The sequence below is a fragment of the Manis pentadactyla genome, chromosome 14, assembly GCF_030020395.1.
Source record: "Manis pentadactyla isolate mManPen7 chromosome 14, mManPen7.hap1, whole genome shotgun sequence".
In the NCBI taxonomy this organism is placed as follows: Eukaryota; Metazoa; Chordata; class Mammalia; order Pholidota; family Manidae; genus Manis; species Manis pentadactyla.
In genome coordinates this window covers 88431697-88456486 of record NC_080032.1, presented here as the reverse complement: position 1 = coordinate 88456486, position 24790 = coordinate 88431697, and the positions used below count along the sequence as shown (strand labels likewise).

At 39.3% G+C, this 24790-nt stretch overlaps 2 protein-coding genes across 22 annotated transcripts in view; one reads left to right on the top strand and one right to left on the bottom strand.

Annotated features, from left to right (window-relative positions):
- PPHLN1 (periphilin 1) overlaps positions 1-10999 on the bottom strand; it is a 100436-nt gene extending 89437 nt beyond the window's left edge. For 3 of the 19 annotated variants that reach the window (XM_057491723.1, XM_036889290.2, XM_036889291.2), the window contains exon 1: positions 10025-10426. In XM_057491723.1, coding sequence (XP_057347706.1) covers positions 10025-10064 — 40 coding nt within the window. In that variant the 5' untranslated portion in view covers positions 10065-10426. The other 16 variants (XM_036889293.2, XM_036889304.2, XM_036889299.2 and 13 more) reach the window with 13 other exon arrangements.
- Positions 11000-11009: 10 nt separating this feature from the next.
- Positions 11010-23549, top strand: ZCRB1 (zinc finger CCHC-type and RNA binding motif containing 1). 3 transcript variants are annotated; one of them, XM_036889310.2, is made up of 8 exons: positions 11012-11161; positions 12169-12254; positions 14213-14241; positions 19548-19659; positions 20017-20124; positions 22364-22476; positions 22579-22654; positions 23368-23549. In XM_036889310.2, exons 2-8 carry the CDS (start codon positions 12171-12173, stop codon positions 23497-23499), a joined length of 654 nt encoding a protein of 217 aa, XP_036745205.1. In that variant the 5' UTR covers positions 11012-11161; positions 12169-12170; the 3' UTR covers positions 23500-23549. The 3 variants fall into 3 exon arrangements, with proteins under 3 accessions (XP_057347709.1, XP_036745205.1, XP_057347708.1); XM_057491725.1 differs by lacking the exon at positions 11012-11161 and adding an exon at positions 11495-11548; XM_057491726.1 differs by lacking the exon at positions 20017-20124 and having other exon boundaries at positions 11010-11161.
- Positions 23550-24790: the final 1241 nt, after the last annotated feature.

Below are 24790 nucleotides of genomic sequence, written 5' to 3'. Positions count from 1 at the left end.
ACCAGTCACAATAGCATCAAAAAGAAAAAAATACCCAGGAATAAACCTAACCAAGGAAGTGAAAGACCTATACCCTGAAAACTATAAGACACTTTTAAGAGAAATTAAAAAGGACACTAGCAAATGGAAACTCATCCCATGCTCCTGGCTAGGAAGAATTAATATCATCAAAATGGCCATCCTGCCCAAAGTAATATACAGATTCGATGCAATTCCTATCAAATTACCAATAGCATTCTTCAATGAACTGGAACAAATAGTTCAAAAATTCATATGGAACCGTCAAAGCCCCCGAATAGCCAATGCAATCCTGCGAAGGAAGAATAAAGTGGGGGGGATCTCGCTCCCCAACTTCAAGCTCTACTACAAAGCCACAGTAATCAAGACAATTTGGTACTGGCACAAGAACAGACCCACAAAGCAGTGGAACAGAATAGAGACTCCAGACATTAACCCAAACATATATGGTCAATTAATATACGATAAAGGAGCCATGGACATACAATGGGGAAATGACAGTCTCTTCAACAGATGGTGCTGGCAAAACTGGACAGCTACATGTAAGAGAATGAAACTGGATCACTGTCTAACCCCATACACAAAAGTAAACTCCAAATGGATCAAAGACCTGAATGTAAGTCATGAAACCATAAAACTCTTAGAAAAAAACATAGGCAAAAATCTCATGAACATAAACATAAGTGACTTCTTCATGAACATATCTCCCCAGGCAAGGGAAACAAAGGTAAAAATGAACAAGTGGGACTATATCAAGCTAAAAAGCTTCTGTACAGCAAAGGACACCATCAATAGAACAAAAAGATATCCTACAGTATGGGAGAACATATTCATAAATGACAGGTCTGATAAAGGATTGACATCCAAAATATATAAAGAGCTCACACACCTCAACAAACAAAAAGCAAATAATCCAATTAAAAAATGGGCAGAGGAGCTGAATAGACAGTTCTCTAAAGAAGAAATCCAGATGGCCAACAGGCACATGAAAAGATGCTCCACATAGCTAATCATCAGAGAAATGCAAATTAAAACCACAGTGAGATATCGCCTCACACCAGTAAGGATGACCACCATCCAAAAGACAAACAACAACAAATGTTGGCGAGGTTGTGGAGAAATTTACTGGCTTCCCACAAAAAAATGTAGTAACTATTATATTACTTAGTTGAGTCCTTTCAAATTTAAAGTTTTCAACAATCTCCTTTGAGAAGGAGGAAAAATACAGACATAAGGATCTGTGTCTGTATAAACCAACCAATGGAGAAAAATAATTAAACCTTACTTGTATGAATAAAACTCTCAAAACAAAAAATAGTGAGCATTAACAAACCAAACTCCCCTCAAGCACACCTCTGAAAACAAAAGATACTATTTTGACCACCAGAGGCCACCCAAGTTTCATTAAAAATGACAAAATTATGTTAGAGAATTCTTGTCCTAATTTTAACAGTTGAGAGCTGGGCAGGGCATCTCCCTTGTCCTTATCTCTGAAAGGACTGCATTAGATGTTTACGGTCATTTTCATCTAGAATATTAAGAAACTGCTTTAAATTATCTCGCATTTAGTTAAAAAAGAAAAAATCTGGCATCCATCATCTGAAAATCCCTCCAGCTTTATATTGGCGGTTACAGCCCCACCTCCGTCAGTCATCCTGCGATCAAGGCAACAATCATCAACTCATCAAAGAACACTACACTTACTCGGCAAAAATTTGATGGAGGATATTTTAATGGCTTTCCCCCAAAATAAACGAAGTGCACTGAGCAAGCTTGGGTAAAATGAAAAAAACAAAGCAAAACAAAAGAGACAATGTGCAATTCAGGATGAAAGTTGCAAATCTATGAAGTATTCTTACATTTTAAAAAAATCTAAATCAACTCAAGCCTGTACCTCTACCTACCACTCTGCATGAAATTCAAAGGCCAGAGTAGCTCTACTAGAAAGATTAGGGGTTTTGTGAAAGACCTCATTAGCCAAGGACAGAAATAAGACTGTCCTTACAGTCTTCAACTGTCGGGTCACTTCTGATTTAGTTGCCTTTTCTGCCTGACAGTCTGGAAGACAACAGAGTTCTGTTGCAATCACCTCAAAGTAGCCCTACTTTAATTAACCAATCCACAATTTATAGAAGCTAAAAAGAAAAAAAAAGGAGCAAAGAAAGTAAAAGTATGTAATTTTGATGAAAACTGCCCAATTGGAAACAAAGCAGCTAAGCAAGCGAAAAACAAATATAAATCACGTAGGAATTTGACACAGGATTGTCTAGGATATGCATCATCAAGAAACAAAGAGACCAAGTAAATTCATTTGTGGAAGAGCGAAATATGAACAAATCAATCAGAGCTAAAACCCAGAGACGCCTCAACAAATAGAAGCAGAAAAAACCTAAGTGAAACAAATTTATGTGGTGGGGAGTGACTGTTTAACGGGTATGCTGTTTTAGTTTGGGGTAATTAGAAGAGTCGGATGGTGGTGATGGTCGCATAACAGTGTGGCTGTGCTTATTAATACTGCTGAACTGCACATTTTAAAATGGGTAAATGGTAAATTTTACGTTTTACCACAATAAAAAAATGTAAGGAACAAACAAATTTATCTGGCATCAGATAAATTGGAAACAAAGCAGCCAGAGCAAGTGAAATTGCTGAAAGTAACGATCAGTTCTGCAGGGTATCAGTCTGTATATTGAACTAATTTCTACTAGAAATAAACAGCATTCATGAAACAGCCAGACAACGCACTACTGTTCCCACCATTTCAGTTCCTTCAGGTAATCCTTGCTAATGGTTTTGCATATTTGACTCCCTATCTACAGATGCCCCAATGGAGTATTCACCTTACAGGGAAGAACAGAAATTTCTTTCAAGTAAAAATGTTTAGTAAATAAAGTAAATAAATTCTCTTTACCTTTAAAGAGTTGACAATTTTTAAGGCTCTTAATTTAAAATTCAATTATTGTACATATAGTGAATACCTGTATAAAAGGAAAGTACCTCCCTTTACAAATAACACTAGCTAATTGCTTAAATGTCTACAAAATAGTGATTAAATAGAGACATTAGGCTATAAACTGATCTCCTGTAATCAATTATTTGTTTAAGTTATCACTTACCGGTAGGTATACAAAAATACTGTTTTTCAGAGTCTGTAGGTATTTCATTTGTAATGAATACCTATATTCACACCTATAACTGCTCATACAAAAGAGTATCAGAATATGATGCTTGATTGTAATCTAAATTACTATACCTTTTCAGAAGAAAGAATATCAAAACAGTAAAACATAATAAAATGGGGAAATTAAATAGAATTCAGTATGACAAAACAATTTGTATCCACTCATATAAAACATCCCCCCAAAAATCGAATAGCACTGGGGAGGGTCATGTCCAGTTACTAAACTACTTTCATCCTTAGGAAGTCTATGTAATTGGGGATGCAGGAATATAAACAGAAGAGTCCATATGCAACCTGTACTGTTAGTAAAACAAAACAGAAGACAAAGCTTGAGGATTATGTACAGAAGAAAAGAAAGAATACTGGGCTGTAAAGAAGATGGACCTTACGCTGGGTCTTGAACTAAGACAACAGAAAAGGGAAAAGGAACCAAAGGAGGACATGATGGGTAATTAGGGATGAGAAGACACTGTATCACCTTAAATTCAAATAGGACCTGTAATGTCAAAGGACTGTAAAACCGCTGATGAGTACAGCAACCTTCTGATCGACAGCACATGCTATTTATGGCATTATCCAGATTGAGGAAACTGACCCATCTCACAACTATAAGCCCATCAGCTCAACTTGAACAAAATGCTCTCCCAGGGAAGGGACCACGTTCCCAGGTCACAACGTCACTAATCTCCCAGTAGAAGTCTCAGAAGTAAAGTTCTCCAACCCAAGAGGATATGAAAACTGACCACTGGACACCCCTCCACATCACAGTGAGGCAGAAAACAGACTTAGAATTCAGTGTAGAGAATGTAAACTTCATTTAGAAGTTTACTAATAACTGGTTACTTACTATAAAAATCTCGTTCTCTTATGCCGCATTCAATAAAGAAAATATGTGTAATAAGCCATTACGGTGTTCAGCTGACCTCTATCAATGGGATTAGTATGAAGTCCATCTGTAATTGTGATTCCCCAAAACCTGAACTACTGACAGCCAACTGTTGTCTGGAAGCCCTGGCAGTAACATACACAGTCCACTGACATACATTTCCTGTGCTCTGTGTATGATATGCTGTATTCTTAAAATAAAGTACGCTAGAGCAAACGTTTTTCAAACTGTCACAAATCTCCAAAAACTTTCCCAATATGTTTATCAAAAAACCCTGCACATAAGTGGGCTTTCACAATTCAAACCCATGTTGCTCAAAAGTCAACTGTATTTAATTCCAGAAAGAAATAAAAATACTTCCTAGAGCAACTCCAGTGAGCCACCCAACTGTTATATTAACACTAGCTGAGGGCTAAGGGGAAAGGGAGGACTTGAATTCTCTGCAAGGATAGCCTGGAAACTGAGAAAACAGAAAGTCACGGGTAATATCCCTTTGTCAAACCACTCCCACTTGGAATCCACAGGCAAGGCAATAACTAACTCCTCTTCATTTTATCCAAACAGGTCACAGCAGCAGGTTAGACTATAGAGTATAACTGCACATTGTTCTCAACAGCTTCCGGGATGAAATACACTAAAGATAAATTGCTGTCCCTCCTTCCCAAACCCATTCCTTTCTCTTTACATGCATCAATAACTATCTGATAGCCAACCACAGTAAGTAGAAAGGTCACATATGATCGCATACTTCAGACGAACAATAGGCCTTCGCATTGACTATTCCTTGCCTAGAATGCTTTTCTCAGCTGTCTACATGATCACCACTTTAACGTCACCTTCTTAATGTCAAACCCTAGATCCCCCTAATCTTGTAATTTTTTCATTGTATAATCTACATGCTTAGTAATCACAGAGTGGATTTATGAATGCTGGTAATACCCTCCCTGTAGATAAATGATGCCCACATCTTCACTTCCATCCCGACTCCTTTCAAGAGGATGTCTGATCAGTGACTGCAGTAGGGCATGAGGGGGACTCATAATCATTAAGGGTGATGTAGTAACCACATTGTTTTTCTTGTGAAACCTTCATAAGAGTGTATATCAATGATACCTTAATTAAAAAAAAAAAAAAAGAGGATATCTGATGGATTACCTGCAAGTGAACATGCCACCAGTTCTTCACCTTCTCAGAAATCTGCCTCGTTTCCTGTCTTCCCCATTTTGGTCAATGGTAACACCAGGTCCCAAAGGCCCAAATCAGAAACCTGCATCATACAAGACCCAAAACTTGTCCTATCTCTTCACAAAGTCCAGTTATGTCTATCAGCTCCAATAAAGAGAAAGCTCACTACCAAACTATTACCTGTGTTCAGATGCCCTTCATCCAGCCACTGGGCTCCCCAACCGTGAAACAGGGGTCTCCCTGCTTCTCTCCCACCCTGTAAACTGTAGACATAGTGTTCACTCTGATAAGACACCTGATTTAAAAATCCCTCAATGGTTCTCCGTATCAAAATAGTTTCAACCACTTCAGCATCTTATTAAAAATAATAAAGAGAGAAAAGTGGTATCCATATATAAATCAAGTATAAAAATCAAATGTGTATTCATATTTGAACTGACTGTTTATAGTTCATAATGCATGAGCAAAACCAAAAGTTTCTGTGATGACTGCCCTTGTACTGTTCACTATGTAACTTATTCATTATGTAAGAATTTGTTCTCCATGTCAGAACTTGTTTGTTATGCCTCAGAAGATTGGAGACTGACGAAAATTAGGCTTGGGGTGGATTAATGATTGTGCATTGAGCATTGACTCCCCTATACAGAATTTTATTGTTGTTAACAACCATTTGATCAATAAATATGAGAGATGCCCTAACAACAACTACCAAGAAAAAGTACACACTTCCAATTGTAAAATAAATAAGCAACCGGGATGTAATGTATAGCATAAGGAATATAGTCAAAATATTGTAACAACTTGGTATGGTGATAGCTGGTACTTAGAATTATCATGTATATAAATGTTGAATCACTGTGTTGTACACCTGAAACTAATGTAATGTAATACTGTGTGTCAACTACCCTTCAATAAAAAATAATTACCTAAAAAAAAAAAAAAAAAAAAAAAAAGAAATAACTCAAACATAAAAAAAAAAAAAAAAAAAAAAGTTTCAACCCTCACCTGAAAAAGGCTTCACTGTGGCACTGCTCCTGCCTTTCCAGCTTCACCTCCGACCATCTCCCCGCGGTCCCCAGAACCGCCGGACGCACAAACTGCTCGTCCCCCAAGTGCCCGCTGTTTCTCACCACCCGCCCCGGCAGGCTCCCCCTTTGCCTGCAGTCGCCGGCTTACCCGCCTTCACGAGCGGCTCTTCCTCCGGCGCTCATCTCCAACGCCAGCTTCTCGTTACGTTCTCAAGAACAAAGCTGTTCCTTCTTTCGACCTTTCAAAGCACCTGCTCTAAGAGTACTATACAACATCCTACTCGCCTTCCTTCCCTCCCTCTCCTCCTTCCCAAACCAAGCACCACTGCAAAGGCTGTGCCTGCCCCTCTCTTACTCCTGCAGCTTAGCAGAGTACAGGCATCATTCATATGACCACCGACCCGAGCCATCCCAGAGAGCCTCGTGCTAGCCTGCACCTTCCCACCGCAGGTTTTCCCTGCTATTCAGAAGTTCGCTTTATGCCACTTTGCTTTCACCAAAGACCTACATCGGTACCTGTTTTCTATACCAAAAGAAACCCAAAGAGGATTGTCACTCTTAGGAAATGCTAATGGCTTCTTCACATTCAGCCATTCCAGATTACAAAAGGTTCCATAGGAATGCTCTACTTTCAGATAGTGGGGGAACCTGTATTCAGACACTTTCCAGTGAGCATTACTAGATTATGGCTCCTGTCACTTCGTGTGACACTAATGTCACTTTGTTGAGCAAAAGGTACCAGTGCGAACCTTGAGCTCTAGCACCGAAAGCAGTGATCTCAAACCTGGCTGCGTACTAGAATCATCTGAGGAGCTTTAAAAAATGCCAATGCCTAGGCCCTATCCTCTAAGATCCCTATATAATTGGCTGGGGGGTGGCAGAGGGTGGGGGAGAGAAGGGGGTAAGGGACCCTAATAGTTTTCTTAAAATCACAAACATCTCATCTAAGCCTAAGAGCCAGTCCAGACACCCTATACTGAAACAAGAAGCTTTTAAGGGCTGACTTGATCCTAAAATGTGTATAGTATTTCTATTGCAAAATGTTTAAAATTCCAAATAAATAACCGGGATGTAATGTATAGCATAAGGAATATAGTCAAAATATTGTAACAACTTGGTATGGTGATAGCTGGTACCTAGAATTATCATGTATATAAATGTTGAATCACTGTGTTGTACACCTGAAACTAATGTAATGTAATACTGTGTGTCAACTACTCCTCAATAAAAAATAATTATCTACAAAAAAAAAATATTTAAAATTCCAAACAACTAAGATTAAAAATGAATTTTAGAACATAATTAAAGTCTGTGGTAAAAAACTCACACTGATGCCAATTAAAATGGTCAACACTGGGCAAAGCATCTACTAGAATTAATCATTGTTCACTGTTCAGGAAGAGATAAATACAGGCAATGGTAGCTAAGAAAGCCAAGAAATTTCAACAGAATGTTGAAAGACAACAGTGAATCCAAGAAAAGGAAAAGGAATTGGGGAGGAGAAAATGGACTTGAGGAAGATAGAACTGACCAGAGCAGAAGACTCACACTGCAAAGGAGTGGGAAGTAAGCCTACACAGGCAATTCAGCAAGCTTTCTTTTGCTCCCAGAAGTAGATACTATCCCTCCCATTCCAGATAAAACATGCAAGTTCCAAAAAGCTCAAATCCCAGAGCCAAAAGGGGCCTCGAGTCTGACTCAGGCCTGCATTTTAAGGCCCATCCTTTTCCATCATATCCCACTGCTTCACAAAGGAAACAGGTAAAGACAGAGAAGAAATTCCAGGGCATTAAATGATACAGCAAAGCAGAAAAACTACAGGGGGGCTCGGTGCAGGCCTTTAAGACTAGAAATAAGGTGAGGCGGGAAATGTCACTCCAGAAGCTTAACTGGGCAGCATACTGGATGGATTAGAGGAGACTGGATTGCTTCGTAACGACCATATGACTCAGTACTGAATACTGTATTCTCGACTGGTTTTCCAAGTTACATGACCTTTCAATGCTTTAAGGATACCTCTTTTTAAGCCCTACTGTACTGTATAGAATACTTAATAGGAGATTCTTGGTTGTTCATTTTAAGTGACCAAGTAACTGAAATGACAAAAGTTAATAGAAATACCAGATGTTTACCTATGTACAACATAAATTAAATCTCATTTCACATCTGGATGGGGGTCTTAACTGTCAGCCTCCTTCTAGTCTTTTACTTTCCAATTCACCCTTAACAAAGGATACCCAATTAGCTTTGCTAATACATCATTCATATCTTGTTTCTCTGATGAAGAATTTAAATAGTTTATTACCTGTAACAAACCCAAACTTTTCTGCCCTTCCTATGCCCTCTTCTGTCATGTCCCCAACCTCCTGTTCTCTCCAGAAGCATCGTTCATGCTAGCACTCTCACCGGGCCACAAGGTAGCACACAGCACCGTAGAGTTGTCTGACTTCTTTCAAACCTGGAATACGTCTTACGCCATTCTCTCATTCAACCTCCAACCATCCCTAAGGCCGGCTCAAAATCCAGTATTCCCAGCGAAGCCCGTGTCTAAAACCTACAACACGTACAACAGACTCTGAACTCAGGCCACATGTGACACTTGTTTGGCCAGGGTTTTTTCTTTAATAAAATCTAATTCATTGACAACCCTTAAAACCTGGGAGATAACACTTTGAAAAGAACCTGTATTTCCAACATCTCTTGAAAAAAGGGGGTGCTCTGGCAATGCTGCGATCATGTTGGGGAAAAGCCACAAGCAAGAGGAGCCACCGGCAGCTTTCAGGCCTAGAATCAGGTGGGATTGCTCTGTCCTCACCTGTTTCCTTTGTGAAGCAATGGGATATGAAGTAAAGGGATGGGCCTAAAGTCATGCAAATGTCGGCCCGAGTCAGACTCCAACATTCTTCAGCTCTGGGATTTGAGCTTTCAGAGCTTCCATGTTTTCTATGAAATAGGAGGGATAATACCTACTTCTAGGGAGCAATGAAAGCTTGTTGAATCATCCATATTCTAGGCTCAAGGTTGAATCACCTGTAGATGTGTAGCAGTTGACCCCTTTCAAAAAGTTCTTACATTTTAAAGTCAGATGCTATGTCAACTGCCCGACTTCTGAAATTCTACCTGGCAGCAAGTGAAATGATTCAAGAAATACGTGGGTGCCCATTAGGCACTGGAATTACAAAAATAAACAAGGTAAATACAGTCCATCACCCACAGCACATGGCAAGGGTACCCTAAATCTGTCTATGGGAATAAAGGAAAAACCCCTCAGAGGAAGTGACTCTAAACTGAGATCTTTAGCAGGTGTAAGAATTAATCACAAAGAGGTAGAGGAAAAGTCTAAAAAATTAAATGCTACAGAGAGAGAAAAGGGCCCTTTCAAAGACGCTGAGGGAGGAAAAAGTATTTTGAGAAAGTGAAATCAGTTTAGCCTGGCTAAGGCCATCATGTAACTTTAAATGCAGGTGTCACAAAACGGGCTCAACTGAAAGAGCTGGAGGGACAAGCCAGGTGTTAAGGTCAAGAGATGAAAGAATTTCCTAAAGAGGCTGAATATGTAATAGTTTGTTAAAAAGAGAATAGAGGTTTCAGAAAGCTGAGTTGTCCTCTTGAGGGGTGAAATGGGGGGAAAAAAAGCGGGAGCAGTGAAAGGCTGAACCTAGGGAGAGGAAGCACGCAGCAGCTGGGGCATGATGAGGGTGGAGCATACAGTCCGAAGGGGCTTACATCTTGGGCGGTAACCAAGGATAACGGGGATGTGAAGCATGGTGGTTTTGGCTGGCCACAAGTTTGCCAAGAGAATGAGTCCCAGCGGTGCCCTGGTGGATGCGGAGGCATTCGGGCCTCTCAAAATTCGGCTTCGCCCCGGCCGGTTCGCACTTCCGTCTCTCTAGAAGACCTCGGCTTCAGTCTGGGTTGACTGTGCAGGCTCCGGAGAGGCTGTGGGTTCCAGGCTGTGGCACGCAGGCTCCCAGGGGGGTGGTTAGAGGCCTGGTCTGTGTGTGCAGGTGGGTAGAGGCATAAACTACATTGCCCCAATAATGATGGTCCTGTTTACCAACTCTTAGAGAAAGATCAGTGGGCCCACTACAGATTTAGGGAAGAGAAAGAAGCCCCAAAGTTCAGCATTTGTCCACACCGACATTCAAGATGAGTCGTTCTGTGAATCCAGGTCTCTCCCCAAGTCGACCTTGCCACCTCAACTAGACTGAGAGAGCCGCAGGAAAAAGCCCGGTTAACACTTTTTTGTAGCTCTCAGAGCGCCTAATAACGAACGGGGTACGTCGAGCACACTGGGTAAATTTACCGACTTTCTAATTGGTATCGGGTCATTGAAGTGACCTAGTTCAGTCCATTTCTTTTTTTTTGCATATTTTCCGAATATTTGCTAACGAGAAGTGAACCTGTACCTCGGACTCGGGTGCCCGTATCGCGAGCTCCGCCGCGTCCCTGCACCCCAGCCGCGGGGACGGCAGGCAGCGGGGAGGCCAGGGCTCGCCCGAGAGACGCCCGCCTGCTCCCCGTGGCGCCCCGCCCGCGCGCCCGCCCCGTTCTACCTCTCCGGCAGGTAAGAGGCGCTCCCCGACCTGCGCCGCCCGGACCCGCAACGCGGCCGTCCGCCCGCCGTCGCTCCGCCGGAGCACTTCCGGCGCGCGCGATGACGTTACAGAGCGCGCCGCCGGCCCGCCCCGGGGCCTGGCTTCGTCGCTGACGGGGAAGTGGTGCGGCTGCCGGCGCCTCCTGGTCCCCGGCGCCTTCGGGCCTCGGGATGCCCAAGCCGCCGCGGGGCACAAGGCGTAGCCCGGATTGAGCCTCCCCCGAGCCGACGGCTCGCGCCGCGCCCTCGGGCCGCCCCACCTGCAGGTAAGCGCCGCCTCGGCCGCGACGTGCGCCCGTGGGTCGCTCCCCTCCGGCCGCCCGGCGCCTCTCCTCCCCCACCGCTCGGGACGAGACCTTCGCTGCCCTCGCAGTTCCCCCCACGGCGGCCAACGGGTAAATAGTTTCAGAAGAGAAGCTCCGAGAACGCGACCTGTCGGTGCCGAGTTCCTTCGGAGTCCCCGAAACACCCCGCGCACCGAGCGCTTTTCGCTTTACTTCGCGAGCTGACGCGCCTTGCAAACCGTTGTGCCGTCAGTGAGCGTCCGCGCCCCCGTCTTCAGTGCGCCCCGCACGCTGTTTAAATCGGAACTTTGAACTTCGTTGAGGACCGTGTAAATTTCACGGATAATTTGCTGACTCTGTAAGATAACAGTATGAAAATCCATGACAAATTATATTTCTAAAGTTTGAAATTCATGCGCAAGTCAGTATCTTTAAAAGCCGTGAAACGTATTCATATAACGTATTTCATCCCTTAGCAATCTTGTGCAAACTTTGTGATGTGAAAGAACTCAACATGGTCAAAATGTAAGGCCAAAATTTCCTCTTATCATTCAGAGAAAAATATTAAAAGACAACCAGAAAGGTCCCCAAGCGTAGCATGAGTGAAAGGCAGTGGCTCAGGCCTTTGAGAGCGGCCAGGCTCTTCCTGAAGCAGTTGGGCAAGGCATTAGGTGTGTTTTTCCTGCTCGTAGGCTGAGAGGTTTTCGTCTGTTGAAAACTCACCTCTCCCTTCACACCATAGTCCAGCACTTCGGGGTAATGTAAAGAATCTACTTGAAAGATGGACCAGAAAACTCAGTTTTAAGTGGTGTCTGGAGAAAAGGAATTCCTTACCACACCCAGCTAGAGGCATAGTTCCTACCCCTAAACGGTGAGGAAGGTGTATAAATCTGGCACAATCAAATCAGTGATGGCCTATATTAGTTTTAAAATTGAAACTAAGAACCTGATTTCAGTAGCTGGTTTGTTTGTTTTTTTTTCATTTTTAGAAATGAGTGGTGGATTGGCCCCAAGTAAAAGCACAGTGTATGTATCCAACTTGCCCTTTTCCCTGACCAACAATGACTTATACCGGGTAAGTAAGTTTTTGTATTATTACAGTTACTACTGAATTCTGTTTTTGAATACAGATGTGGATTAAGCAGTTCTAGGCAGAAATTCTTAAGTGCATTACAATGCCCTTAAACCCTCAGTACCAAAGACCGCTATTGCAAGCATGAGTAAATGAAAAAAATATATACAATTTTGTAATTTCCAAAGAAAATTTTCTGGGCATTTATATCTTTACCAACACAGAAGACATACCTAGCTTAATGAAGTGGGAGCAACTTGTAATAGGCTGATTTTTTCTGCTTATTTACTTGGCTTTTGAAAATGGTAGTGGGGTGGAGGCTTTGGAGGAAGGGGCCAGTGGAAACAGATTCCTTTCCTAACCCTCAGTTTCTGGAAGTATCTTATTATATATGTGGCAGCAACTTAACAGTGTAAGAAATTTTAATCCAGGTTCGGATGGTGGGGGGGATTCTTTCCAACACCTTCTTTAACGTCTTTACCTTAAACAGAGAACAGGGTTTCCTGCAGATGGGCAGTTGGGAGGGACTGTAAGGAATGACGTGAATCCTTTCTTCCACGTGTGCCCTCTTCTCTGTCACTTTGGGTAGATGTTGAGTAGAGAGACGCTGCGTAGGTGATACATAGCGCTTGACTAATTAAGGTAGCTTGAATCTCAGGACAGGGAAGAAAAAGAACTTGGGCTTCCTTCTTTGTATCAAAATAGAGACATTTCTGTATTTATTGAACACTATACACTAAGCATTCTTACAGATACTAGGAACACATCAGTGAACAAAAAGACGAAAATCATTCATGACATTGCAAGATAAACAATGTGAAATATTAAAAAATCAAATGATACTATATTTTAGAGACTGAGTTAATGCTGACATGTTAGGTGCTAAGGAAAAATGTAGGAAAGGAAGTTATTAAATGTTAGGCTGGGAATGGAGGTGTAATTTTACATGGGTGGGCAAAAGCCCTCATTAAGAAGGCAACTTCTGAATCAAGACCTGGAGGAAGGAAGAGGCCGCTGTGCAGATGTCTGGGGGACAAGCATTTCAGGCTCAGAGGACATGAGGTGGAGAGAGGAGGAGGGCCAGTCAGAGGTGAGCCCATGCAGGGGTGCCTCTTAGGGCTTACACAGGACACTGAGTGAAATGAGAAGCCATTAGAAAGTGTGATAGAGAAAACTGTCTATATTGGTCCAGAATCCAGTGTTGGCTAATACTGCAATCCAGTTATACTGCATTCCAGCATTATACAACTTAATCGTAAAATTCAAAAATTTACTATTGAACAGCCCAGACTAATGTACTGTAAAAGACTTCTCTAAGAAGCATTGCATAATGATAGGAACTATTAGTATACAAGTAGTAGCTAAAACAGTAGAAATGAGATTGCCTAAGGTGAAGATGTAGACGTAAAAGGGAAGAAAGGCTTGCAAATAACTGTAAAGTGCCACTAACACGGCTAAGGGTGGGCAGAAGGAGACAGGTGGGAATGGACTTTTTCATTACAGAAGCTTTTTTGTTTTATAAGCAGTGAAAGGGTCTGTCTGCTGAAGCAGTGAGCTTGACGCAGTAGGCTAGGAACAGAGATAACCCTCCACATCGATACCGGCGGCACAGGGTTTCTCTGGAGCTAAGGCAGAGTTGATGATTGCCATGGATACACCACCGGAAGCTGCTGCACGGTGTGTGAGCCTTCCATCTACCACACGTAAAGAGTGGTTTATTTTTCCCTCTGTGTGCACGCTTGTCAGAAATTTAGGAACTGAGACATTCCTTTGATGCTGATAACAAAAATGAGATTATTCTATCACAAAAAGTATAAATGCTTGGGGCTGCCCTATAGACTGAAGGTTAAAATTTTTCATAAACTGTGAGAAGAATGTGGTAAGTGTATACAACCTGGAAAATTAATTTTTTTAATAATTTTAAATTAAATTATAAATTACTATGTGGTCCTTCTTTTCAGATATTTTCCAAGTATGGCAAAGTTGTAAAGTAAGTATTCACATCAAATTTTGAAACTTAATTTAAAAGTTTATATGAATTTACTTCTCCATTATTTTTTAGCAGAAGTACATTTAGTATTCTTTACAAAACAAATATTTAATAAACAAAGAAAATAATACCACTAACATTCTTATGTATTTCAGTCATTTTTCTATGTACATAAACATGTATAGACAGCTTTTTTAAAGACTCAGTTCTACACATGTAATCTTGTTGTCTTTAACTTGAGATTATATCTTAAATATCTCCATATGCTATAAAGATGCATGCTCATATTTAATGATTTCATAGTATTCCCTTATAATCATAATTTATTTAATATGATTTCTTACCATATTTCTAAGGACAAACTGATTCTGTTATCCAAAATAAGACATAAATTAAAGGCTCTGATTAAATATATATTTTGGTTACTAGAAGGTGTTAATATTATTAAGTATACTATAGGTGGGCTAATATTTATCAAAATGTAAAACAAGTATTTCAGTGCATATAATGTACAAAGTGCTTATGAGACTCATAAACAAGTACAAAACATATTCTCTGCTTTCATAGAAAGTTTAGACATTGTTGGAAAGTCCACTTACATACAAAAATGGTAGAAACAATATTTGGGGCCAATATTTAAGAAAGGACAAAGGCACTTGAGGTTTTCATATTTAATTCACTATTTCAAATGGCAACTATATTATGGGGCAAATAAGTAAAAAGATACTATCATTCTAACTCTCTTAAAACCAGTATGTATTCTAGATTCTACTATAAACTTAAAATCATATTTAAAATCCCAAAAATTTAGAGCATGTTTATCTTGACTAGCTGTTTTTCCTGTCTTTTGATGTTAAACAGTTTAGGTTCATTTGCATCCCAAAGTTAACTTTTTTTAAACTTAACCTCGCTCTTAAAAAAATAAAAAATGCTTCTAGGTAAATTTTTGGGTCCTCAGAATTTCGAACAGTAGCTACCAGTCAAAACACTAATGAGGAGGATACGTAACAATGAGCACATAAATATGCTAGACATTGTTCTAATCTCTTTACATATAGTATCTCATTAAATTCTCACAGCTCCCTTTTAAAGTGGATGCTCTTATTATCTCATTATTACAAATGGCAAAACTGAAGCAGATAGTAGACCTGAAAATTACACTGCTAGTTAGTGATGGAACAAAATTTGAAACCAGCAGTTTGATTCCAGAGCCTACTCCTTTAACCATTACCTTTTCTTGGTTTTACTCTGTCAGCACCTCTGAGTGACTTTCCGTATAAATACATAATTATAAACCTTGAGACTATTGTGAAGTTAAAGACAGAATTTTAAGCACCTGTAACGGGAGGCTTGATCTAGTCTAGAGAGTCAGGGTAGGTTTACCTGATGATCCTCTGATCATCAGGTAAACCCAGTTGAAACCCTGGAGGCCAAGTAACAGTTAAGCAGACAAAAAGAATGGGAAGAATATTTCAGTTAGAAGGAGTAGCTTATGCAAAAGTCCTGTGGCAAGAGAAAATAAAGTGAGATCAAGAAACAGAAAGAAGACCAGTGTAACTAGAGATGAGGAGCAAAGGGAGAGAGGGGACGAGATGGTTTCATAGGTGGAAGCAAGTTCCTAATCTTGCTTCTTGGCCATGTTACAAGATACTTGGTTTTTATCCTGAGACACCCAAGAATTCATGAGTTTCAAATGAGGGAATGATATGATTTGAAAATTTAAAAGTGTATTCTAGCATCAGTGTGGAGGTTGGATTGGAGGGGAACAAGAGCAGATGCAAGAAGACCAGTCAGAAAGCTAACTACTGCCCAGAAGAGAAATTTGGAAAAGATGGTATAGCTGGAGAGGAGGTAGAGACAGGTCTGATTTGAGAGATCATTAGGCAGTAAAATGGGTAATACTTAGTGATACACTTACTTTATATACGAAGGGTGGGTGAGCAGGCAGTGGGTGTTAAATGTACAACACCCAGATTTTCCAAAATAGTGTCTGCTTCACATTATGTGCTTAAATGAGTATATCTTACACCTTATATCAGGAAGTGGTACCATCTACCTCTTTTCTAATGCAGTAAACATGGGAATCATCCTAGATTTGTCCATTCAAATCCTTGGTATAACAGTTTTTTTCTGTTACCGTAAAAAGTATCCCTATGGAAGTAGTCTGTTACAATTGCCGTATAGGTCTCTGAGCTGCCAGACTCTTAAGCTTGTTCCTGAAGGTAAAAACTTGTCCTTCTGCCTTCATATTATCAGTACCTAATGCCTGGACTTGAGGCTAATGGAGTGACTGAATGACCACATGAATGAACAGCTAGATGTACTCCTTTGAGAAATATTACTTCCCATTTTTATCTGTCTTCTTGTTTTAACATATTGAGCTAGGCTTAATAGAGGTTATAAAGACAATCTTAAAGGAGTTCACATTAAGATAGGTGAAATGAGTCATTGTTCATGTGTAAGATTTTGGTACAGAATAGCAGAAATGAGAAGAAATTATTTCCAGTTAAAAAGATTAGAGAACTGACATATTCTGAACCCTAAAAAATGTAGAATTTTAATGGGAAAAGATTGTAAGTTGACAAAAGATGAAAACCATTTGAACAGGGGCACCCAACTGGGGAACTGGAGGCCATGCTCCGTGCACATCCCATGGTTGGCTGTGGCTGGGCCACGGAGTTTGTGCGTGAGGAGGAGCAGTGGTGGTGAGGGGGTCGGAGCCAAACCAGAAAGAGTATCCATCGCAGGAACAGACAGTGGGCAGTGTGAAGAGCCAGAGACTTTTGAGCAAAGGAATGATGTGATTTTAGTTACCCCATAATTTTAAGTAGAAGATCACTCCACTAGCATATGAGAGAGAATTAACATCAGGGGAACCAGTAAGATACGCTATTGAAAGTAATGCCACTGTGACACAAAGAAAAGCAATGTGAATGGAAAAGGGGACAGGTGAGACACACTAGGAAACGATACTTCCTAAAAAATGAGTTAGGACTTCCACCGGCCTTCACAAACATCATGAACATTCCAAGAAGTTAAAGCAAACAGCTTACTTTACGTTTCTTTGAACGTTTGTTAAAAACTTTCCTGCGTGTTCTTTATAACTGGTGGTTTTGAAGAGAACTGGTCTAAACTAGAGCTCCTCAAGCACTCGGCTTCTCTTTCCTTTTAAACCTAATTAACCCACAGATGCTCTCTTCTGAGAAAGTGAACCATTTGAGTTGCCCACTTTCCCCTAAATTATTAAAATTTATGTTTCTTTTTTTTAATAAAATAGTTTCTTAATATAATGGAATTTTTTTTTACCAGTTTTATTCCAGTGGCTATCTTAAGTACCTAAACCCAAATCCAAATAAAATAAATTTTAATATGTGAAATATAAAACTAAATAAAATTTATTCATTTCTGTTCTCTTGTTTTTCTCTTAATTCAGGTTTTAGAAAGTTAGTAAGCTTTATCTTGAACGTTGTCTTTTTTTTTCTATTTGGAAATAATCGCAGGTTTATAAAGAATTGCAAAAGTACTACAAAGAACATCAAAATACCCTTTACTCAGATTTACCTGTTGTTAACATTTTACCCCCTTTATTCTGTCACTTTCTCTCTCTCCCACATGTGTAAAGTTTGTGTGTAGATGTGTTTCTTTATATGTTCATGTGCATATGTATGTATGTAAGTGTATAACACACACAGTTTGCTTTTGTGAGTCATTTGAGGATAAGTTACAAACATCATTGCCCTTTATTCCTAAATACTTCAATGTGTATTTCCTATAAGTAGGGTTATGTATTACCTGCAGTAGTTACCAAGTTCATAAATTTATACTGGTAAAACACTGAACCAGCCATCCATGTTCTAATTTTGTCAGTTGACCTATTTGTCCAACATAGAATTTTCTCTCTAGTCCAGGATCCAGTCTGGAGTTAGGTGTTGAGTTTAACTGTCATCTTTTTAGCCTCTTTTAGTCTGGTACTTTTGTAAAGAACATAGCTCTCCTTCTCTTTTCCCCTCACTTTGTGTTTTCCTGATGTTGCCTCATGATTACACTGGGCTTTGTAGTTTTGGGTGGTATCTATGTAGGTGACACTGCATTCTGCGAGTTACCGTATCTGGATTCAGTGTCCGTCAGTCCCTCACTAGTGATAGTAATTTTGATCACCAGTCAAGGTGTTGACCCATTTCCTCACTGTATAATTACTTTTTTTCCCTTTGCAACTAATAAGCACTCAGTGGAAGATGATTGCAGATTTCTTGATCCACATAAAAGTTTCATGTTTGATTCACGTTTATTGTGATTCTTACCTGATCCTGCCTTTGCCGTGATGGTTGCAAATGGCAGTGTTCCAGCTCTAGCACTCTCTGTATTCACCATTCATCATCCCGACACATTTTGCTCTCAGCAGGAGCCCTCTCTTCTCCCCCATTTACTTATTATCAATATAGACTGATGAAGGAGAACTATGTTCTTTACAAATGTACCAGACTTAAAGAGGTGGTTTATAATTCATTAATTATGTCAGTATTTCAATTGCCCTGGATTTGACCAGTGGGGGGCACCTTCCACTGGCTTTTGTATTTTTGTGCCATTTCCCATCATTTCTTTTTTTTTAAATACTTCCTTTCTGGCATAACAAGATGTTCCAGGTTCATCTTGTACCTGTCCTATCTCAGCCTTGGAATCTGCCATATCTGCAAAGGGCCCTGTTGAACATTGTTTTTTAAGTTGTATGTCATAACATACGATGAGCAACAACCAGAAGGACTAGGGATGAGTGAGAGGTCGGGAGAAAGAGCAGGTGTGTGTTCTTACATCATCCCTCTCACTAGGTACTATGGCGCTATGGCGAAAAACCAAAGAACTGGAGATTCTTTGAAAGAATATTAAGAATATAATCAGATTCTAAACCCTAGAAAAAAATTAATAAGTTTTAGTGTAGAAGAGAATAGCTCAGTTTTGTTGTGTTTTCCGCAGGGTGAGGGAATTAGAGAAGAGGAATTACATTCACTCTTCACGATTCCCTTGCCTCTAGTCTCTTCACTTCATCCTGCAAACCACTGATGTTTATGAGACACTCCGAATAGCTGTGCTCACCTGTGTCATGTCAGTATCGCACTTCATTTCTGTCCTCCCTGATATCCCGTGACTTTGAATGTGAATCCCATGATTCATCAAATGTGTCAGTTTCTCTTACTTAACTCTAGATGTTTTAGTAACCCTTTTTTGAACACTTGAGTTTTCCAAATATTTATTAATATGTTTTATTTATTGCTCATTATTTTTAACTGGCTATTTATTTATGCTTTAAGGGTTACTATAATGAAAGATAAAGATACCAGGAAGAGTAAAGGGGTTGCATTTATTTTATTTTTGGATAAAGACTCTGCACAAAACTGTACCAAGGCAATAAACAACAAACAGGTAAGCCATTCATTCCCAACAAGGTTTTTAACCCAAAAGCCTTTGTGCTCATTCATACCGAAAGTGTGGAGATGCAGTGAATGGTCAGATCTGACAGATACCAGGAGATTCAAGGGTATTTAACTTACAGGAAAGAGAAGAGCTCAAAACCCGTGTGAGCTCCCAAAACACTGGTAGAATCCTAAGGAGTAAGAATCTCTTCTGTCAGCTAGAATCTGTCGCTCCTGAGTACACAGTTGATTAAAAAATCTAAAATACAGAATGAAATTGAAGGTCTGATGGGATGGGATCAAACAGCTGTGGTTCTAGGTTTTGGTTAAGTGCGTCCTTGGCGCTTTGCCTCTTCGCTCGGTGCAGCTGTTCGGCAGAGTGATCCGCGCGAGCATCGCCATCGACAACGGAAGAGCCGCCGAGTTCATCCGGCGCCGCAGCTACTTCGACAAATCCAAGTGCTACGAATGCGGGGTACGTGTGCCTGGCACCTGCTGTGCGTCTCCATAGTCGAAGGCCTCTCTCGCGTCCTTGTTTTATTTGTGCTCCCGAAACTGGCTGAAACTGGGTTATAAAAGTTGCTATATGCCGGGACTCTAGAACCCTCGAAGTAAACCGGACTAGAATACCATGTGGAAAGATGACCCGAGTTGGGGGGATAGAGTGGCATTTTCTCTAGTTTCTACATCTTTAAAATTGTTAGGTGAACAAGTGTTCGAGTAAAATTACTTAACATTCCAAAAGATTTTGGTGACCCATTCTTGTGTTCATAGGATATTGCCTGTTTCTGTATATTTGCTAATGTTTGGCATCACAGTTAGTATAAACAGTACCTTAATACCTGTCCTCTATGGGATATTGTGTTTTAAAGTTGGGGTTGTTTTTTTTCCTGTTAGGCCTAATGGTCTATAACAACCATCCCCACATGTCCTCACCTACTTGCCCGAATCCGCTGTCACCCATTCATACTTGTGATCGGGCAAGATGGATAGTCACAGAGCAGTTAGTTCTGTATGAGGCCCATAATGGTACCTGGAGAATTTCAGTCGGGGGGTTATTGTCAAGTTTCCAAAATGCTGATATGAAACAGGGTCCCAGAGGAATTATGGGAAGAGGACTGCTGAGAGACATTTTCCTGGCTACAAAACCACATGGAAGATACAAGGAAATGGGTGGGGGTCCCTTCCCTCACTGCCATTCCCCCAGAAGATATATAAATAAGTGGATGTATGGACTGATGGGTAAAAAAAGAGAGCAAGCAAGGTTCTGGGTGCATTTGTCAATTACTATGATTCTAACACCTCTTAAGTTAATGTTTCAGAAACTGTTCCAGAGTTCTGAGTTTTATTAAGGAAAACTTAAGTAAAAAATAGGGAGGAGTAGCTATGGTCAGACAGATTAGTATGTGTCCTCATATTCACAGTAAATGCCAAATTGTGTCAGAAACTTTGGCTCAGTGTGTTACTATATTTTTGGTTTATGGGCCCACAGAGTTGGTACATTATACTTCGTACATTTTATATTAAATTTAAACTTCCCAGAACCTGTTTATATTTATTTAACTTGGTTTTTCCCAAAGTTATTCTACTATTAAAGCCCTTTTTAATATGAGATATTCTAACATTTTTTGGCATACCATTGTTCCAAAAACAGTTAGGAAAATACTTTGCTAAGTCCGTTCTCTCAGCAGTTCATTAGCCCTTGGGCTCAGCCCTGTCCTCAGGTATGCACAGTACACGGTCTGTTTGCTGCTTTGTGAGACAGACTTGAAAAGCATGGTCGTTTTTCTCCTCTGCAGCATGAGTCCTGGCGTGGCCTTGTCCCACAGCCTCCCTCTCACATTAATACTTCTGGAAGGTATCTTCGTGAGCTAGTGTACACGTCATAGGACATTGTCTGGTGTCTCACAACTCTGTGTTTTGGCTCATTATAATGTTATGGCTAGCCCAGCACTGTTAAATATGAATGTAATGTAATCCACAACTATAATTTTAAATTTTCTAGTAACTTAAAAAAAGGTAAAAACTAATATATCTTTTATTTAACCCAATATATATATAATATATCATTTGAATATGTAATTAGTATTTTTTTAAAATTAGGATATCTTATATTTGTTTTCATACTGACTTCAAAATCCAATGTGTATTTTACCCTTATAGTGCTTATCAGTGCAGACAGTTCTCAGTAGCCCTAAGAGAACTATGGCTAGTGGCTACCATAATTGGATAGTGCAGTTATAATCTAGATATAAAAAGGGCAAATGAAATAATTAGTGAGGAAGACTACATTTTCCATGTGTAAAAACTAAGAACATTAAGCAGCATCTTGGACTTCAACAGGAATGGTTTTGTCTCCTTTTTATCAAATAATAACAAACTTTGTACATTTTATTTAGATGGTCCATTTAAATTCTGAATAGTTTTATATCCTGAATCTTGAGATTTAAAATGTTTGAAGGAAGAATACATATGATACCTTAGTGAGACTATTAAAATACTCACTGTTCAAGTAGCCAATTAGGAGTTGTAATATTTTTTCCTTCTAAATATTAAAGTAATGGGTTTTGTTAATTATTTCATCTATATTCCTAGTGTAGCGATATTCTTTTTTAAATTCTAAAACCTTTTAGTCTTAGGGTACCAGGCAAGTTTCTGCTAATAACACAACAAATAATAGTATTTTTCGTTTGCATTTTAATGGGAAACAAAAGGAAAGTGGTCACTTAAGTTATGCCTGTCCTAAAAATATGCTTGGAGAACGTGAGCCTCCAAAGAAGAAAGAGAAAAAGAAAAAGAAGAAAATTCCTGAACGAGAAGAAGAAGTGTATGTACATTCACTCTTATTAAATACATTCTTATGTCGCTTCTGTCTTTTTATTATTGGTTGAGTGCATTCTGTTTTGTTTTGTTTTTTTAAATAAATTAGTGAAGAAGTAGAAGAAAGTGAAGAAGAAGGGGAAGATCCTGCTCTTGACAGCCTCAGTCAGGCCATAGCTTTCCAGGTACTAAATGGTTCTTTTAAAAGGCACCAGTCATAGCTGCCTTTTGTTAGTAGTTTTATTATATTCCTTGCATACATTGTTGATCACCTCCTTAGAGTAGCCTCCACCTTTCCCCTTCACTTCCTGAACTGTAGACAGGCTATTTCTCTGAGGCCCTTAGAGCAACGTGATGGAAAAGTATCCATTGTTTCTTTCTAGATTTTAAGAACCTCATAATACTTTTAATCTCTTCATCTGTTTTCATTGTAGAATTCAGCAAAACTCTTTGCTTACAAAGTGGGTTTAGCCCAAAAGAAAAGATTTAAATTAAGCCGGAGATAATGTTGTAAAAGAAGCTTCATTTCAAAACAAAACCAAAAACATATTTTTGAGCGTTAGAGGTTCTAATATAAGTATATGAAACATTTTTGAAGAAGGATCTATAATCTCCTGATTTTATATAAATAGTTACTTTGTTTTAATGTAGTTAAGCCTTCATTTCATGTACCTGTTAAAAGCTGGCATTGCCTAGGTTACTCTGAGTGACGTGGCGACATTGGGGCCTGACTCGGGCAGGGGAGGCGTCTGCTGGTGGCCCACCGGCCGTGTGGGCTGGGAGGCTGAGGAGTGTTGGCGTTTGTGGTATATATTTTTTTTGCCGTGTTTTGAATTAATGCACATAAATAATATAAACAGGTTCTTGATTTTATTCTGTTTTCTGAATCACATTATAGCAAGCCAAAATTGAAGAAGAACAAAAAAAATGGAAACCCAGTCCAGGGGGTCCCTCAACATCAGATGATTCAAGACGCCCGAGGATAAAGAAAAGCACATATTTCAGTGATGAGGAAGAACTGAGTGATTAAAATTGTATTTATTATGTAAATATCATTAAACATTTTTTTAAATCTTGGAATATCAAGTTCAGTTGGGATTAAAGGTCACTCTTAGAACTTGAGCATAAGAACACTTAGTACCAAGTCGTTTTTCACTAAAAAATAGTTGGTAGGGAATTGAAAAAAATGTTAAAGCATCATGTTTTATCTTGCTTTAGCAGAGCAGTGAAAAAAATCAAGATTTGCCAATAACCATTAATACTGAAAACAGTTCATTTGACTATAAAAGAGAACTTAATACCATCATAGTACTATTGTCATCCCAAGAAAAAAGGTGTTAAAGAGACTTGCTGGAGAAGTTCATTGTAAAAGTTTATTCATGTCTGATTGTTTGCACTAGGACTTTTGAAATACATTTTATCTTTAAAACTAAAATTTCAGAAAGGCTGAAAAGTTGAATAATTTACTGCTTATTAAATGTTAATAAAATTTTCAAGAGAATTTTTTTTTAATGTAGATATTTTGCTATCATTTCTTTTAGCTTTATCCTAACCTATGTATTATAATTACCCCAAAGATATAAAATAGCTCTAAAAGGCTTATAACTAAACCATAATAATCTGCCTTTGGCACAAGTCCCATTCCCCAGAAACATCTAACTTCTTTAGCTAATTCTTTTCATATGTACATGCATATAGCTAAGTAAACTACATATATTTCTGCCACTTAATGCATAAAAGGTTAAAGGAGAATTTTTCAATCTGCTATACTCCCCTGGCCCTCTTCAGTATAGCTTTGTTAAAGTTTTTGGTTAAATTTTTTTTAGTTTATGACCCTGTAAATACGGTTCACCTCTGAGCAAAAGCTGTGATTTTTCCTAGAGTTAATAATTGCCTCATTTTTTTCATGTATTATATTTCTTTGTATTCATGACTAAATCTTCCCCTGCCTTCTGCAGATGGCTGTTTTGGAATGGGATTATAAGCCTTTTTTGTATATTTCTTTTGAGTACTTTTGAAAAGAACACCCATTTATTAGTTTTATTAATTGCTAAAGGCAATAAAAATCCACTTTGAAAACTACAAAAGCAATAAAAGAACCACTCACCACCAAAGAATCTTCTAGATTTCAATGAGGAAAACAGAAGATTGAATACTGGACTATACTTTCTGTTCCACCCATTAATTCGTCAAATTTAAAACAAAAAAAAATTGCCACGGAAATACAGAAAAGTTTTATATGATTACCTTAAAACAGAAAAGAAAATGAGCTAGACATAAATAATATATAGGAAATAAAGATAGCAAATTAAATTTAAAAG